General features: G+C 61.6%; 1 protein-coding gene across 1 annotated transcript in view; it reads right to left on the reverse strand.

Moving 5' to 3' along the window:
- The window catches only part of LOC134354141 (F-box/LRR-repeat protein 19-like), a 43659-nt gene that overhangs the window by 20321 nt on the left and 7572 nt on the right, over nucleotides 1-15766 (reverse strand). The window contains exons 2-7 of the mRNA XM_063062947.1: nucleotides 14353-14571; nucleotides 12555-12698; nucleotides 11210-11296; nucleotides 10682-10873; nucleotides 6669-7435; nucleotides 6034-6197 (exon numbers count right to left, since the gene is read on the reverse strand). Of these exons, the coding sequence (XP_062919017.1) occupies nucleotides 6034-6197; nucleotides 6669-7435; nucleotides 10682-10873; nucleotides 11210-11296; nucleotides 12555-12698; nucleotides 14353-14571 (1573 nt within the window). The remainder of the gene's footprint in view (nucleotides 1-6033; nucleotides 6198-6668; nucleotides 7436-10681; nucleotides 10874-11209; nucleotides 11297-12554; nucleotides 12699-14352; nucleotides 14572-15766) is intronic.

Below are 15766 nucleotides of genomic sequence, written 5' to 3' on the forward strand. Positions count from 1 at the left end.
ATGGGCGGTGGGGAGGTGGGGAGGTGGGAGATGGGCGGTGGGGAGGCGGGGGGCAGCAGATGGGCGGTGGGGAGGTGGGAGATGTGCGGTGGGGAGGCGGGGGGCAGCAGATGTACGGTGGGGAGATGGGCGGTGGGGAGGCGGGGAGGTGGGAGGTGGGCGGTGGGGAGGCGGGTAGGTGGGAGGTGGGCGGTGGGGAGGCGGGGAGGTGGGAGATGGGCGGTGGGGAGGCGGGTAGGTGGGAGGTGGGCGGTGGGGAGGCGGGGGGCAGCAGATGGGCGGAGAGGAGGCGGGGAGGTGGGAGATGGGAGGCGGGGGGGAGCAGATGGGTGGTGAGGAGGTGGGGAGGTGGGAGATGGGCGGTGGGGAGGCGGGGAGGTGGGAGATTGGCGGGGGGGCTGCGGGGGGCAGCAGATGGGCGGTGGGGAGGCGGGGAGGTGGGAGATTGGCGGTGGGGAGGCGGGGGGCAGCAGATGGGTGGTGGGGAGGCGGGGAGGTGGGAGATGGGAGGCGGGGAGCAGCAGATGGGCGGTGGGGAGGTGGGAGATGGGCGGTGGGGAGGCGGCAGATGGGTGGTGGGGAGGTGGGGAGGTGGGAGATGGGCGGTGGGGAGGCGGGTAGGTGGGGAGGCGGGGGGGCAGCAGATGGGCGGTGGGGAGGTGGGAGATGGGCGGTGGGGAGGCGGCAGATGGGTGGTGGGGAGGTGGGGAGGTGGGAGATGGGCGGTGGGGAGGCGGCAGATGGGTGGTGGGGAGGTGGGGAGGTGGGGAGGTGGGAGATGGGCGGTGGGGAGGCGGGGAGGTGGGAGATGGGCGGTGGGGAGGTGGGAGATGGGCCGTGGGGAGGCGGGGGGCAGCAGATAGGCGGAGGGTAGGCGGGGAGGTGGGAAATGGGAGGCGGGGGGGCAGCAGATGGGCGGTGGGGAGGCGGGGAGGTGGGAGATGGGCGGTGGGGAGGCGGGGAGATGGGAGATGGGGAGGTGGGGAGGTGGGAGATGGGCGGTGGGGAGGCGGGAGGGAGGTGGGAGATGGGCGGTGGGGAGGCGGGGGTGGGAGATGGGCGGTGGGGAGGCAGGATGGAGGTGGGAGATGGGAGGCGGGGGGGCAGCAGATGGGCAGTGGGGAGGTGGGAGATGGGCGGTGGGGAGGTGGCAGATGGGTGTTGGGGAGGTGGGGAGGTGGGAGATGGGCGGTGGAGAGGTGGGGAGGTGGGAGATGGGCGGTGGGGAGGCGGGGGGCAGCAGATGGGCGGTGGGGAGGCAGCAGATGGGCGGTGGGGAGGCGGGGGGCAGCAGATGGGCGGTGGGGAGGCGGGGGGCAGCAGATGGGCGGTGGGGAGGCGGGGAGGTGGGAGATGGGAGGCGGGGGGCAGCAGATGGGCGGTGGGGAGGTGGGAGATGGGCGGTGGGGAGGTGGGAGATGGGAGGCGGGGGGCAGCAGATGGGCGGTGGGGAGGTGGGAGATGGGCGGTGGGGAGGCGGCAGATGGGTGGTGGGGAGGTTGGAGATGGGCGGTGGGGAGGTGGGAGATGGGCGGTGGGGAGGCGGGAGATGGGCGGTGGGGAGGCGGCAGATGGGCAGGTGGGAGATGGGCGGTGGGGAGGGGGAGATGGGCGGTGGGGAGGCGGGAGTGGGAGGTGGGGGGGAGATGGGGGTGGGGAGGGGCAGATGGGGGTGGGGAGGTGGGAGTGGGCGGTGGGGAGGCGGGGGGAGGGGGGGGGGGTGGGGAGGCGGGGGCAGCAGATGGGCGGTGGGGAGGTGGGAGATGGGCGGTGGGGAGGCGGGGAGGTGGGAGATGGGCGGTGGGGAGGCGGGGGGAGGTGGGAGATGGGCGGTGGGGAGGCAGCAGATGGGCGGTGGGGAGGCGGGGGGTGGGAGCAGATGGGCGGTGGGGAGGCGGGCGGTGGGGAGGCGGGGAGGTGGGAGATGGGCGGTGGGGAGGTGGGAGATGGGCGGTGGGGAGGCGGGGAGGTGGGAGATGGGCGGTGGGGAGGGGGAGTGGGAGATGGGCGGTGGGGAGGCGGGGGGGAGATGGGCGGTGGGGAGTGGGGAGGTTGGAGATGGGCGGTGGGGAGGTGGGCAGATGGGTGGTGGGGAGGTGGGAGATGGGCGGTGGGGAGGCGGGGAGGTGGGAGATGGGCGGCGGGGAGGTGGGAGATGGGCGGTGGGGAGGCGGGGAGGTGGGAGATGGGCGGTGGGGAAGTGGGAGATGGGCGGTGGGGAGGCGGGAGATGGGCGGTGGGGAGGCGGGAGATGGGCGGTGGGCAGCAGATGGGCGGTGGGGAGGTGGGAGATGGGCGGTGGGGAGGCGGGGAGGTGGGAGATGGGCGGTGGGGAGGCGGGGAGGCAGCAGATGGGCGGTGGGGAGGCAGCAGGCAGCAGATGGGCGGTGGGGAGGTGGGGAGGTGGGAGATGGGCGGTGGGGAGGCAGCAGATGGGCAGTGCGGAGGTGGGGAGGTGGGAGATGGGCGGTGGGAAGGTGGGGAGGTGGGAGATGGGCGGTGGGGAGGCGGGGGGCAGCAGATGGGCGGTGGGGAGGCGGGGAGTGGGAGATGGGCGGTGGGGAGGTGGGGAGGTGGGAGATGGGCGGTGGGGAGGCAGCAGATGAGCGGTGGGGAGGCGGGGGGCAGCAGATGGGCGGTGGGGAGGCGGGGAGGTGGGAGATGGGCGGTGGGGAGGCAGCAGATGGGCGGTGGGGAGGTGGGAGATGGGCGGTGGGGAGGCAGCAGATGGGCGGTGGGGAGGCGGAGAGGTGGGAGATGGGCGGGGGCAGCAGATGGGCGGTGGGGAGGTGGGAGATGTGCGGTGGGGAGGCGGGGGGCAGCAGATGGGAGGTGGGGGGGCAGCAGATGGGCGGTGGGGAGGCGGGGAGATGGGCGGAGGGGAGGTGGGAGATGTGCGGTGGGGAGGCGGGGGGCAGCAGATGTACGGTGGGGAGGTGGGGAGATGCGCGGTGGGGAGGCGGGGAGGTGGGAGATGGGCGGTGGGGAGGCGGGGAGGTGGGAGATGGACGGTGGGGAGGCAGCAGATGGGCGGTGGGGAGGCGGGGAGGTGGGGAGGTGGGGGGCAGCAGATGGGCGGTGGGGAGGCAGCAGATGGGTGGTGGGGAGGTGGGAGATGGGCGGTGGGGAGGCGGGGAGGTGGGAGATGGGCGGTGGGGAGGTGAGAGATGGGCAGTGGGGAGGCGGGGAGGTGGGAGATGGGCGGTGGGGAGGCGGCGGGCAGATGGGCGGTGGGGAGGCGGGGAGGTGGGAGATGGGCGGCGGGGAGGTGGGAGATGGGCGGTGGGGAGGTGGGGAGGTGGGAGATGGGCGGTGGGGAGGTGGGAGATGGGCGGTGGGGAGGCAGCAGATGAGCGGTGGGGAGGTGGGAGATGTGCGGTGGGGAGGCGGGGGGCAGCAGATGAGAGGTGGGGGGGCAGCAGATGGGCGGTGGGGAGGTGGGAGATGTGCGGTGGGGAGGCGGGGAGGTGGGAGATGGGCGGTGGGGAGGCGGGGAGGTGGGAGATGGGCGGTGGGGAGGCGGGTAGGTGGGAGGTGGGCGGTGGGGAGGCGGGGGGCAGCAGATGGGCGGAGGGGAGGCGGGGAGGTGGGAGATGGGCGGTGGGGAGGCGGCAGATGGGTGGTGGGGAGGTGGGAGATGGGAGGCGGGGGGCAGCAGATGGGCGGTGGGGAGGCGGGGAGGTGGGAGATGGGCGGTGGGGAGGCGGCAGATGGGTGGTGGGGAGGTGGGAGATGGGTGGTGGGGAGGTGGGAGATGGGCGGTGGAGAGGTGGGGGGGTGGGAGATGGGCGGTGGGGAGATGGGTGGTGGGGAGGCGGGGGGCAGCAGATGGGCGGTGGGGAGGCAGCAGATGGGCGGTGGGGAGGCGGAGAGGTGGGAGATGGGCGGTGGGGAGGCGGGGAGGTGGGAGATGGGCGGTGGGGAGGCGGGGAGGTGGCAGATGGGCGGTGGGGAGGTGGGAGATGTGCGGTGGGGAGGCGGGGAGGTGGGAGATGGGCGGTGGGGAGGCGGGGAGGTGGGAGATGGGCGGTGGGGAGGCGGGTAGGTGGGAGGTGGGCGGATGGGGAGGCGGGGGGCAGCAGATGGGCGGTGGGGAGGCGGGGAGGTGGGAGATGGGCGGTGGGGAGGCGGGGGGCAGGAGATGGGCGGTGGGGAGGCGGGGAGGTGGGAGATGGGAGGCGGGGGGCAGCAGATGGGCGGTGGGGAGGTGGGAGATGGGCGGTGGGGAGGCGGGTAGGTGGGAGGTGGGGAGGCGGGGGGGCAGCAGATGGGCGGAGGGGAGGCAGGGAGGTGGGAGATGGGAGGCGGGGGGCAGCAGATGGGCGGTGGGGAGGTGGGAGGTGGGCGGTGGGGAGGCGGCAGATGGGAGGTGGGGGGGCAGCAGATGGGCGGTGGGGGGGCAGCAGCGGTGGGGGGGCAGCAGATGGGCGGTGGGGAGGCGGGGGGCAGCAGATGTACGATGGGGAGGTGGGGAGATGGGCGGTGGGGAGGCGGGGAGGTGGGAGATGGGCGGTGGGGAGGTGGGAGATGGACGGTGGGGAGGCAGCAGATGGGCGGTGGGGAGGCGGGGAGGTGGGGAGGTGGGGGGCAGCAGATGGGCGGTGGGGAGGTGGGGAGGTGGGAGATGGACGGTGGGGAGGCAGCAGATGGGCAGTGGGGAGGCGGGGAGGTGGGGGGCAGCAGATGTACGATGGGGAGGTGGGGAGATGGGCGGTGGGGAGGTGGGAGATGGGCGGTGGGGAGGTGGGGAGGTGGGAGATGGACGGTGGGGAGGCAGCAGATGGGCAGTGGTGCGGCGGGGAGGTGGGAGATGGGCGGCGGGGAGGTGGGAGATGGGCGGCGGGGAGGCGGCAGATGGGTGGTGGGGAGGTGGGAGATGGGCGGTGGGGAGGTGGGAGATGGGCGGTGGAGAGGTGGGGGGGTGGGAGATGGGCGGTGGGGAGGCGGGGGGCAGCAGATGGGCGGTGGGGAGGCAGCAGATGGGCGGTGGGGAGGCGGAGAGGTGGGAGATGGGCGGTGGGGAGGCGGGGAGGTGGGAGATGGGCGGTGGGCAGCAGATGGGCGGTGGGGAGGCGGGGAGGTGGGAGATGGGCGGTGGGGAGGCGGGGGGCAGGAGATGGGCGGTGGGGAGGCGGGGAGGTGGGAGATGGGAGGCGGGGGGCAGCAGATGGGCGGTGGGGAGGTGGGAGATGGGCGGTGGGGAGGCGGGTAGGTGGGAGGTGGGGAGGCGGGGGGGCAGCAGATGGGCGGAGGGGAGGCAGGGAGGTGGGAGATGGGAGGCGGGGGGCAGCAGATGGGCGGTGGGGAGGTGGGAGGTGGGCGGTGGGGAGGCGGCAGATGGGAGGTGGGGGGGCAGCAGATGGGCAGTGGGGGGGCAGCAGATGGGCGGTGGGGGGGCAGCAGATGGGCGGTGGGGAGGCGGGGAGGTGGGAGATGGGCGGTGGGGAGGTGGGAGATGGACGGTGGGGAGGCAGCAGATGGGCGGTGGGGAGGCGGGGAGGTGGGGAGGTGGGGGGCAGCAGATGGGCGGTGGGGAGGTGGGGAGGTGGGAGATGGACGGTGGGGAGGCAGCAGATGGGCAGTGGGGAGGCGGGGAGGTGGGGGGCAGCAGATGTACGATGGGGAGGTGGCGAGATGGGCGGTGGGGAGGTGGGAGATGGGCGGTGGGGAGGTGGGGAGGTGGGAGATGGACGGTGGGGAGGCAGCAGATGGGCAGTGGGGCGGCGGGGAGGTGGGAGATGGGCGGCGGGGAGGTGGGGAGGTGGGAGATGGGCGGTGGGGAGGTGGGAGATGGACGGTGGGGAGGCAGCAGATGGGCGGTGGGGAGGTGGGGAGGTGGGAGATGGGCGCTGGGGAGGTGGGAAGGCAGCAGATGGGCGGTCGGGAGGTGGGGAGGTGGGAGATGGGCGGTGGGGAGGTGGGAGATGGGGAGATGGGGAGGCGGGGGGCAGCAGATGGGCGGTGGGGAGGCAGCAGATGGGCGGTGGGGAGGCGGGAGATGAGGGACAATGAGGAACTCAGTCCCACACTCACCTTGCAGCCGGTTCAGGAGCCACATGAGCTGCTTACTGGAGATGCAGGCCCAGCTGAGGTCGAGCAGGGCGGGCTGCCGCCGGATGATGCCACTCAGCATGGCTGGCGTAATCGACTTCTGCCGGCTCAGGTCAATTCTGGTCCACAGCTGCTTGTCGCAGCACCTGGGGAGATGGGGGGAAGGAGGCAAGGCCCAAGGGGAGGCACAGGTCAGGATGCAGCCATGTTAACTGACTTGTTTTCCCCTCCATCCTTGTCCAGCCCCAGGGCCGATCAAAACCACTGCCACCCTCATGAAATAGTGAATGCCCTGCCCTGGGTGGGGACTACCTGACCCAATCACTCCCCTGACTTCACAGTGCTCCCACCCCATGCACCGACAATGCTACACCATCCCACTCACCCCCACAGCCCCTCTCCACTCCCAATACACCAATACTTCACCAACAACCAACACCCACACTGTGAGGAATTACAGCATGGAAAATATGTAAACAAAAAGATAGAGAAAGATGGGGGGGGCAGGCACAGAGAAGGGAGAGGATACAGAGGGTGGGGTGTTGCAGGAGTCAGAGGGGAGTGGGGTGTAACCCACAGCAGACGTGCCCACCCCCACAACCCCGTCCCTGACTCACCACCGGTTCAGTGTCCGGCAAACCCTCATGCAGACGCAGAGGTCTCGCTGGCTCAGGTAGCGAAAGACGGCAAGCCAGGCGTGACGCTGGAGTACATGGTCGGTCCCTGAGTCCAGGGGCAGAGAGTCTGGCTCCGGGCTGTCAGGGGGAGGCTTCACCACGTGCCTCTCCATCTGCAGGGGCCTGGGAGGCGAGGAGATGGGTGGCCGGCTCAGGAACGGACTGCGGGGTGCCGGCACCTGGGGGCGAGGGGGCTTGAGACGCCCTGACCCCTGGGCCGCCCCCTGCCCCTGACCTGGGCCCTGCCTCATCCGTTCCCGGCGGGATCCCGGCTGCCCCTCCTTCCCCTGCGGCTGCTCCCTCAGCCGGGCCCTGCCGTTGCGGGGAGGGTCTGCCTCCTCCCCACGACCCTCCTCCTCCTCCGCCTCTTCCTCCTCTTCTTCATCCTCCTCACTGGCACTGAAGCCCAGGGCAGCTGCCGTGGTCCCGCGTTCCCTCCCATTGGAGCCGAGCCTGCCCCCTCCATCGCTGCTCTCCTCTTCCTCCTCCTCCTCGTCTTCCTCCTCCTCACCACCCCTCCCTTCCTCAGAGTCCTGGGAGTCGGAATCGGAGTCGGAGGCCGAGCTGGAGCTGGAGCTGGAGCTGCGGGTCTGGCTCACCCGCTCCAGCATCTGGCACATGCGCTTGAAGTGCTCCAGCTTCTCGCGCTGGGGAGTGCGCTCACTGGCCAGGGCGCCGTCCTCCGGCCCGCGGACCACCTTCTGTTTCTGTGGGGTGGGGGTGGAGAGTGAGGGAGGTGAAAGCAATCCAGGTCCCCCACCCAAACACACACCCGCCCACGTGCAGGGGTCTCTCACAGTCCAGTCACACCCACCCCCAAGTGCAGGGGTCTGTCACAGTCCAGTCCCCCCCCCCACGTGCAGGGGTCTCTCACAGTCCAGTCACCCCCCCCAACACCCCAAAACACACACACACACACACACACCCCCCCACGTGCAGGGGTCTCTCACAGTCCAGTCACCCACCCCCAAACACACACACACACCCCCACGTGCAGGGGTCGCTCACAGTCCAGTCACACACACCCCCACGTGCAGGGGTCTCTCACGTAGAGAGTGACACAGCCTATGAAGATTTATTTATTGGCCTTCAGGCACTTTGAGCAGCACCGGCCAGCAGTTGCCCAATTTAACCCTCGCCAAACCGTGGAACAATTTACCCTGAACCGCACGGGGTCACAGGGAGGAGGTACAAACACCTGACAGGCAGCGGTGGGTGGCTGGTTCTGTAAAGAGTTGTGCTAACCACCCTGCTGATAATCCTCCCCCACCACACACATCATATGCACTGTCCCACTTGGTCATGGGTCTATCTAAATGGCTCATAAGCATTTCTAACCATTACCCGTCCTGGCTGCAAATTTCAGGCACCCACCACTCCCTGTGCACAGAACAGATTTTTTTCTCCTTTTAAGTATTACCTCTTTCACTGTAAACCTCTGGTATTTGTCATTTAGATCTTGGGAAAAGGGTGTACGTTTAGTAGGCTAATTGTATTAATGCCTCTCAGCATCCTGGTGAAGCCCTGAACCATTTCTGCATCCTCTCCAAAGCCTCCACATCCTTCCTGTAAACGGGCAACCAGAACTGTACAGAATATTCCAAGTTGTTTAACTAAAGCTTTCTACACCTTGCCGACTTTTACACTCAAATCTCCTAGCAACGAAGACAAGCACACTTTACATCTTCATTAGCATCGCTACTTGCAGGGAGCTAAGGACTTGGACCTCAACAACTTTCTTTTTGCACTATTTTGAAAATAAAACAGTGCAACACAATACAGGCCCTTCGGCCCACAATGTTGTGCCAAACCTTTAGTCTACTCCACAATCAATCTAACCCTTCCCTCTCACATATGCTTTCTTAACAATTCTACCAAGTTGCCTGGCAGCTTTGAGGTATCTATGGACCAAGGTCCCTCTGTTCCTCCGTGTGGTTAAGAATCCTGCCATTAAACTTGTGCTCTGCCTTCATGTTCCACCTTCCTGAGTTTATCGCTTCTCACTTTTCCAGACTGCAGGTCATCTGCCACGTCTCAGCCTAGCTTTGCATCCTATCAATGTCCTGTTGTAACCTACGACAACCTTCTTCACTATCCACCCCACCACCACCCTTTGTGTCATCTGCAAACTTACTAAACCCACCTTGTACTTCCTCATCAAGTTCATTTACAAAAATCACAGAGAGCAGGCATCCCCTAACAGATCCCTGAGGAGTACCACGGATCACCGACTAGTTCCACCTACAACCATCCTCTGCCTTCTGTGGAGAAGCCAATTCCAAATTCATGCTGCTACGTTTCCACTGATCCCATGCTTCCTAACTGTATGAATGAGGTTTCCATATGGAACACCTTTAAATAAGTTAATAAATCCCATATACACCCTGTCCACTGCTCGACCTTCACCACTTCAATTCATCACTTCCTTGAAAAGGTCAGTCAGGCTCGAGAAGCACGACCTGCCCCTCACAAGGCCATGCTAATTATTCCTGGTAAGACTATTCCTATCCAAATGCTCGAAAATCTGTCATTAAGAATCCTCTCCATTAGTTTGCCCATCACTGATTTACAATTCTCAGGATTACCTTCCTGAGCAGAGGAATGTCATTTGCAGGGTACTACTCCTGTGGCCAGGAAGCACACAGAAAATTATTATTTTATAAAAATTTGTTGAGATACAGTGTAGAATAGGCCCTTCCAGCCCTTCAAGCTGTGTTGCCCAGCAATCCCTGATTAAATCCTAGCCTAGTCACAGGACAATTTACAATGACCAATTAACTTAACAACCAGTACGCCTTTGGACTGTGGGAGGAAACCCATGCACTGACGGGGAGACTGTACAAGTTCCTTACAGACAGCAGGGTTTTGTAATTTAGACTACTGCAACTGCACCATGGGCAATCTCAAGCCCAGCTGCAAAAAGAGGAAGGTTGGACATGGGGCCAGCAACCCCATCCTGTAAAAAGCCAGAGGTACAGAAACACCAAAGACCTCACCCCGGGAGAAGAAGACATGTGAAGTCATTTGGTGAAAGTGGAAGCCACAGAGTCGATCAACCTTGAATCGGTCCAAGTCAGAGGAGTCTGATGAGCTGCTGACAGTGGCCTATGCCCCAGAAGACAATGACTTGTGCCGCAAAACAAGTTTCACATCAGCTGTCAGTAATAACAAATCTGACTCTGCCTCCACGGATGCTGCTCGACCCAGAGATTTGTTTCAGCTTGTTCCAGTCTGTTCAGTCTTTAATCCCCTGCCTGTGCTCTGGAACAGCACGTTAAAGTGGAGCGCCATGTTATGTCAATTGGCGAGACCGCACTGAGAAAGTCAGACGTTAAGAGAAGAATTAGACCATTAATGCTCCGCCATTCCATCATGGCTGACTTAATTTCCCCCTCTCCCCATTCTCCTGTCTTCTCCTCATAACCTTTCATAATATGACTAATCAAGAACATCGACCACTACTTTAAATATACCCAATGACTTAGCTTCCACAGCAGTCTTTAGAAATGAATCCCACAGACTCACCACACTCTGCCTAAAGAAATTCTCTATCTTAAACAGATGTCCTTCTATTCTGAGGCTGAGGCCGTGCTCTCTGGTCCCAGACTCTCCCGCTGTAGGAGAGATCCATCCACATCCACTCTATCTAGGCCTTTCAATATTTAATGGGTTTCAATGAGATCCCCCCTCATTCTTCTGAACTCCAGTGAGTAAACCCCGGGACAGCCAAACATTCCCCGTACGTTAACTTTTTCATCCCCAGGATCACTCTCGTAAATGGGAGAATTATGTGCAGCTCTTGTCACCCCATTACAGGATGGGTGAGGTTAAGCTGGAGAGGATGCAGAAGATGATTCACAGGGATTGTGCTCAAATTAGGAGGAGAGACTGGACCGGCCGGAGCTGTGATGATCCGGACGGTAACAGAGGGGACAACGGGTGGTTTCTCTCACCTTCTTCCGGGGCCCGGCATCCACTGGCCCATCCCTCTCCTTTTTCCTCTTGTGACCCTCTTCGCCTTTCCTGTGGTTGGGGGCCAGATACTCATCCGTCCGATGCCTGCTACCCTCCTCGAGCTTCCAGCGGGGTCCCTCCTCACCATCAGAGCGTCTCTTCCCTCCGCCCTCCGTCTGGTCCTTCCCGTCCTGGGGGGCAGGGGCGAAAGAGAGGGCAGCAGAATGAGAGGTCAAGTGAGAGGGAGCGTGGGGCACTACGGCAGAACTGGAAGGATGAACTGAGGAAGAGAGTGAGGGGAAGAGGCGGGACAGACCACAGAGCTTGTGAATGAGGAAACGCCAGCTGGGAGAGAGTGCAGGGGAGACTAGGAGAAAGAAGGGGGATAGAGAGAAGAACAGGGAGAGTGGGTGGTTAGGCAAGAGGGCTGGGATGTGGTCTGGGGAAAGGCTAGTGGGAGGGTGGGGACGGCATCACTCTCTGCCCTGCACGTACTGACTGAGCTCTGCTTTGCGATTAGGACCCACCTTGCTCGACCTGCCTTCCTTCCGACACTTGGGACATTCCCAGCAGTTGGGAATCTCATCGTTGATGATGCCCTCGACGTCGTAAACCTGAACACAGAGGTGAAACACAGCAGTGAGATTAGGACGGGTTGTTGGGGGGGCGGGGGAATGAATGGAGGAGGGAGGTGAACGGAGGGGTTTGAGGGCAGAGGAGGAAAGGAAGAGGAGGATGAAGAGGGACCAGTCATTGAAAGTGGGCATGCAGGTACAGCAGGCGGTGAAAAAGGCGAATGGTATGCTGGCATTTATAGCGAGAGGATTCGAGTACAGGAGCAGGGAGGTACTACTGCAGTTGTACAAGGCCTTGGTGAGACCACACCTGGAGTATTGTGTGCAGTTTTGGTCCCCTAATCTGAGGAAAGACATCTTTGTCATAGAGGGAGTACAAAGAAGGTTCACCAGATTGATTCCTGGGATGGCAGGACTTTCATATGAAGAAAGACTGGATGAATTGGGCTTGTACTCGTTGGAATTTAGAAGATTGAGGGAGGAATCTGATTGAAACGTATAAGATCCTAAAGGGATTGGACAGGCTAGATGCAGGAAGATTGTTCCCGATGTTGGGGAAGTCCAGAACGAGGGGTCACAGTTTGAGGACAGAGGGGAAGCCTTTTAGGACCGAGATTAGGAAAAACTTCTTCACACAGAGAGTGGTGAATCTGTGGAATTCTCTGCCACAGGAAACAGTTGAGGCCAGTTCATTGGCTATATTTAAGAGGAAGTTAGATATGGCCCTTGTGGCTAAATGGATCGGGGGTATGGAGAGAAGGCAGGTACAGGGTTCTGAGTTGGATGATCAGCCATGATTGTACTGAATGGCGATGCAGGCTCGAAGGGCCGAATGGCCTACTCCTGCACCTATTTTCTATGTTTTCTATGTTTCTATGAAGAGAGAGGGGAATGCTCTGCCAAACGCGACCCCTGTGCCTAAGGATATGTGTGGGGGCAGTTAGCTAGGAAATACAGGCCCACGTGAGCAGGAAGACGCAGATGCATGCAAGCAGCAGAGAAACACGGCTCCAGCATAAAATGAGTTGGGGCTAAAGTGCAGTCTCTGAATAGAGAGGCACTGGGGGAGTGGGTCTGAGGTAAGGGCAGAGAGAGGGAGGATGGACTGAGAATGAGAGTGAAAACAGAGGGACAGTGACGGCAGCACTGAGGGAGGAGGGTAGGCAGGTAAAACTATGAGGCAGCAGTGTGAGAAGACACCAATATCAAGGATATTGAGCTTAAACCCCAATCCTCTCCCCACCACCCTGGATCCATGCGCTCTCTCCATCGACTCACCTCCCCACGCCTCACCCACCTTCAGACAGCCCGGGTGGACGATCTCATTACAGATGGTGCACTCCATCAGGGACAGGTTAAACTTCTCGGATTCTCCTTCCACTGAATCCTCTTTGCCTGCTTCCCAACACATTAGGCAGACGGCTGTATGAGGGAGCACCGGCTGTTGGGGTAAGAACAGGTCAGTGCAGGGACCCAGGAGCAGATGGAGGTACTGCCTTGCAGTTAGCTAGTCCTGACTGCCTGCACTGCTTGAGAAGACAAGGAGTAAGAGTGAGCTTCACTCTGTGTCTGACCCCGGGAGTGTGTGATGGGACGGTGCAGAGGGAGCTTCACTCTGTGTCTGACCCCGGGAGTGTGTGATGGGACGGTGTGGAGGGAGATTCACTCAGTGTCTGACACCGGGAGTGTGTGATGGGACAGTGTGGAGGGAGCTTCACTCTGTGTCTGACCCCGGGAGTGTGTGATAGGACGGTATAGAAGGAGCTTCACTCTGTGTCTGATCCCGGGAGTGTGTGATGGGACGGTGTGGAGGGAGATTCACTCTGTGTCTGACCCCGGGAGTGTGTGATGGGACGGTGTGGAGGGAGTTTCACTCTGTGTCTGACCCCGGGAGTGTGTGATGGGACGGTGTGGAGGGAGCTTCACTCTGTGTCTGACCCCGGGAGTGTGTGATGGGACGGTGTGGAGGGAGATTCACTCTGTGTCTGACCCCGGGAGTGTGTGATGGGACGGTGTGGAGGGAGTTTCACTCTGTGTCTGACCCCGGGAGTGTGTGATGGGACGGTGTGGAGGGAGTTTCACTCTGTGTCTGACCCCGGGAGTGTGTGATGGGACGGTGTGGAGGGAGATTCACTCTGTGTCTGACCCCGGGAGTGTGTGATGGGACGGTGTGGAGGGAGTTTCACTCTGTGTCTGACCCCGGGAGTGTGTGATGGGACGGTGTGGAGGGAGATTCACTCAGTGTCTGACACCGGGAGTGTGTGATGGGACAGTGTGGAGGGAGATTCACTCTGTGTCTGACCCCGGGAGTGTGCAATGGGACGGTGAGGAGGGAGATTCACTCTGTGTCTGACCCCGGGAGTGTGTGATGGGACGGTGTGGAGGGAGCTTCACTCTGTGTCTGACCCCGGCAGTGTGTGATGGGACCGTGTGGAGGAAGATTCACTCTGTGTCTGACCCCGGGAGTGTGTGATGGGACGGTATGGAAGGAGCTTCACTCTGTGTCTGATCCCGGGAGTGTGTGATGGGACGGTGTGGAGGGAGATTCACTCTGTGTCTGACCCCGGGAGTGTGTGATGGGACGGTGTGGAGGGAGATTCACTCTGTGTCTGACCCCGGGAGTGTGTGATGGGACGGTGTGGAGGGAGTTTCACTCTGTGTCTGACCCCGGGAGTGTGTGATGGGACGGTGTGGAGGGAGATTCACTCTGTGTCTGACCCCGGGAGTGTGTGATGGGACGGTGTGGAGGGAGATTCACTCTGTGTCTGACCCCGGGAGTGTGTGATGGGACGGTGTGGAGGGAGTTTCACTCTGTGTCTGACCCCGGGAGTGTGTGATGGGACGGTGTGGAGGGAGTTTCACTCTGTGTCTGACCCCGGGAGTGTGTGATGGGACGATCTGGAGGGAGATTCACTCTGTGTCTGATCCCGGGAGTGTGTGATGGGACGGTGTGGAGGGAGATTCACTCTGTGTCTGACCCCGGGAGTGTGCGATGGGACGATGCAGTAGGAGCCTCATTTGGAGTGTGACGCATGAGATCACCATGTCCCTCCCCGAGACAGAGACCAACACCGCACTCCCCCCATCCCACTCACTGCCGTGCACTGTCGCAGAAGGCAGGACTGCTTCATGCGGCCGGGACCCCCGAACTTCTTCATGTCCTTGCAGAAGTGGCACTCGCCGCACTCGCTCTTCTGGCAGGCATCGCACTTTCGGCAGCGGGTCCTTCTGCGCCGGGCCCCGCTCGCTCCCTTGCTGGAGGGCACCTTCGGTGCTGAGGACATTGGTGCTTTCGGCTTTACCTTGGCCTTGGACTGCAGGGAGGAGGGGCAGCAATCAATGGGGTGGGGCACAGAGCAGACACCTTCCCGTATCAACCTGGTTGGACTCATCTCTCCCAACACTAGCCCCCCGCCCCTCCCACCTTCCCTACCCCAGACTTATTCACGAGGGTCTGGCGAGGGACAGCTTCAGGAAGCCAGACGGGTGGGAGCAGCCAGAACACCAGGTTGAGAGCTGGCCCAGGGCAAGGTAAGATTTCACTTTTCACACTGTGTGGGCTGTCGGGATACGTGGTGGGTGGGTGGGCGAAGAAACAGAGTATTGCCAAGTCAACGTAGAGACTGTTGGTCGGGGGTGAGAGAAAGAGGATCTGCACTGGAAGGATTGGAGGGGTAGGTGGAGAGAGCTTTGAATAAATTGCAGTGGATGATTAGAACTGGCCAGTCAAGGGACATCCGTCTATTTTGAGGCTGTGTCCTCTGGATCCAGAGTGCCCCACTATAGGAAACATCCACACATTCACTCTATCCAGGTTGCAAGGAGATCCCCTCCTCATTCTTCTAAGCTCTAATGAATATAGGCCCAGAGACAACAAATACTCCTTGTATGTTAATCCTTTTCTGATCATTGCTGTGAACCTCCAATGCCAGTACATCTTTTCTTGGTTATGGAGCCCAAAACTGCTCAGAATACTGTAGATGTTGTCTGACCTGCATGTTATAAAGCCTCAGCATTACATCCTTGCTCATATATTCTAGTCCTCTCAAATGAATGCGAACACTGCATTTGCCTTCCTCATCACCAACTCCACTTGCAAGTTAACCCTTCGGGAATCCAGCACAAGGGACTCACAAGTCCCTTGCAGCTCTGATTTTTGGAATTTGCTCCCTGTCTAGAACACTGCCTTCGTCTTTGCTTTCTTTATGAAATGTGTGCCGACAACAACCTGGCCCTTAACACCCAGAAGACCAAGGACATTGTGGACTTCAGGCATGCTAGGAGTCACAGTCATGTCCCCATCTATATCAACGGAGCTGTAGTGGAGCGTGTATCAAGCTTCAAATTCCTTGGTGCCCACATTTCCAATGATCTCACCTGGTCCCTGAACTCCTCCATCCTGATCAAAAAGACACAACAGTGCCTTTATTTCCTGCGGAGCATCAAGAAAGCTCACCTCTGTCCCAGGATACTGACGGACCTTTACCGCTGTACCATTGAGAGTATACT

This window comes from Mobula hypostoma, chromosome 11, assembly GCF_963921235.1.
Source record: "Mobula hypostoma chromosome 11, sMobHyp1.1, whole genome shotgun sequence".
Lineage (NCBI taxonomy): Eukaryota > Metazoa > Chordata > Chondrichthyes > Myliobatiformes > Myliobatidae > Mobula > Mobula hypostoma.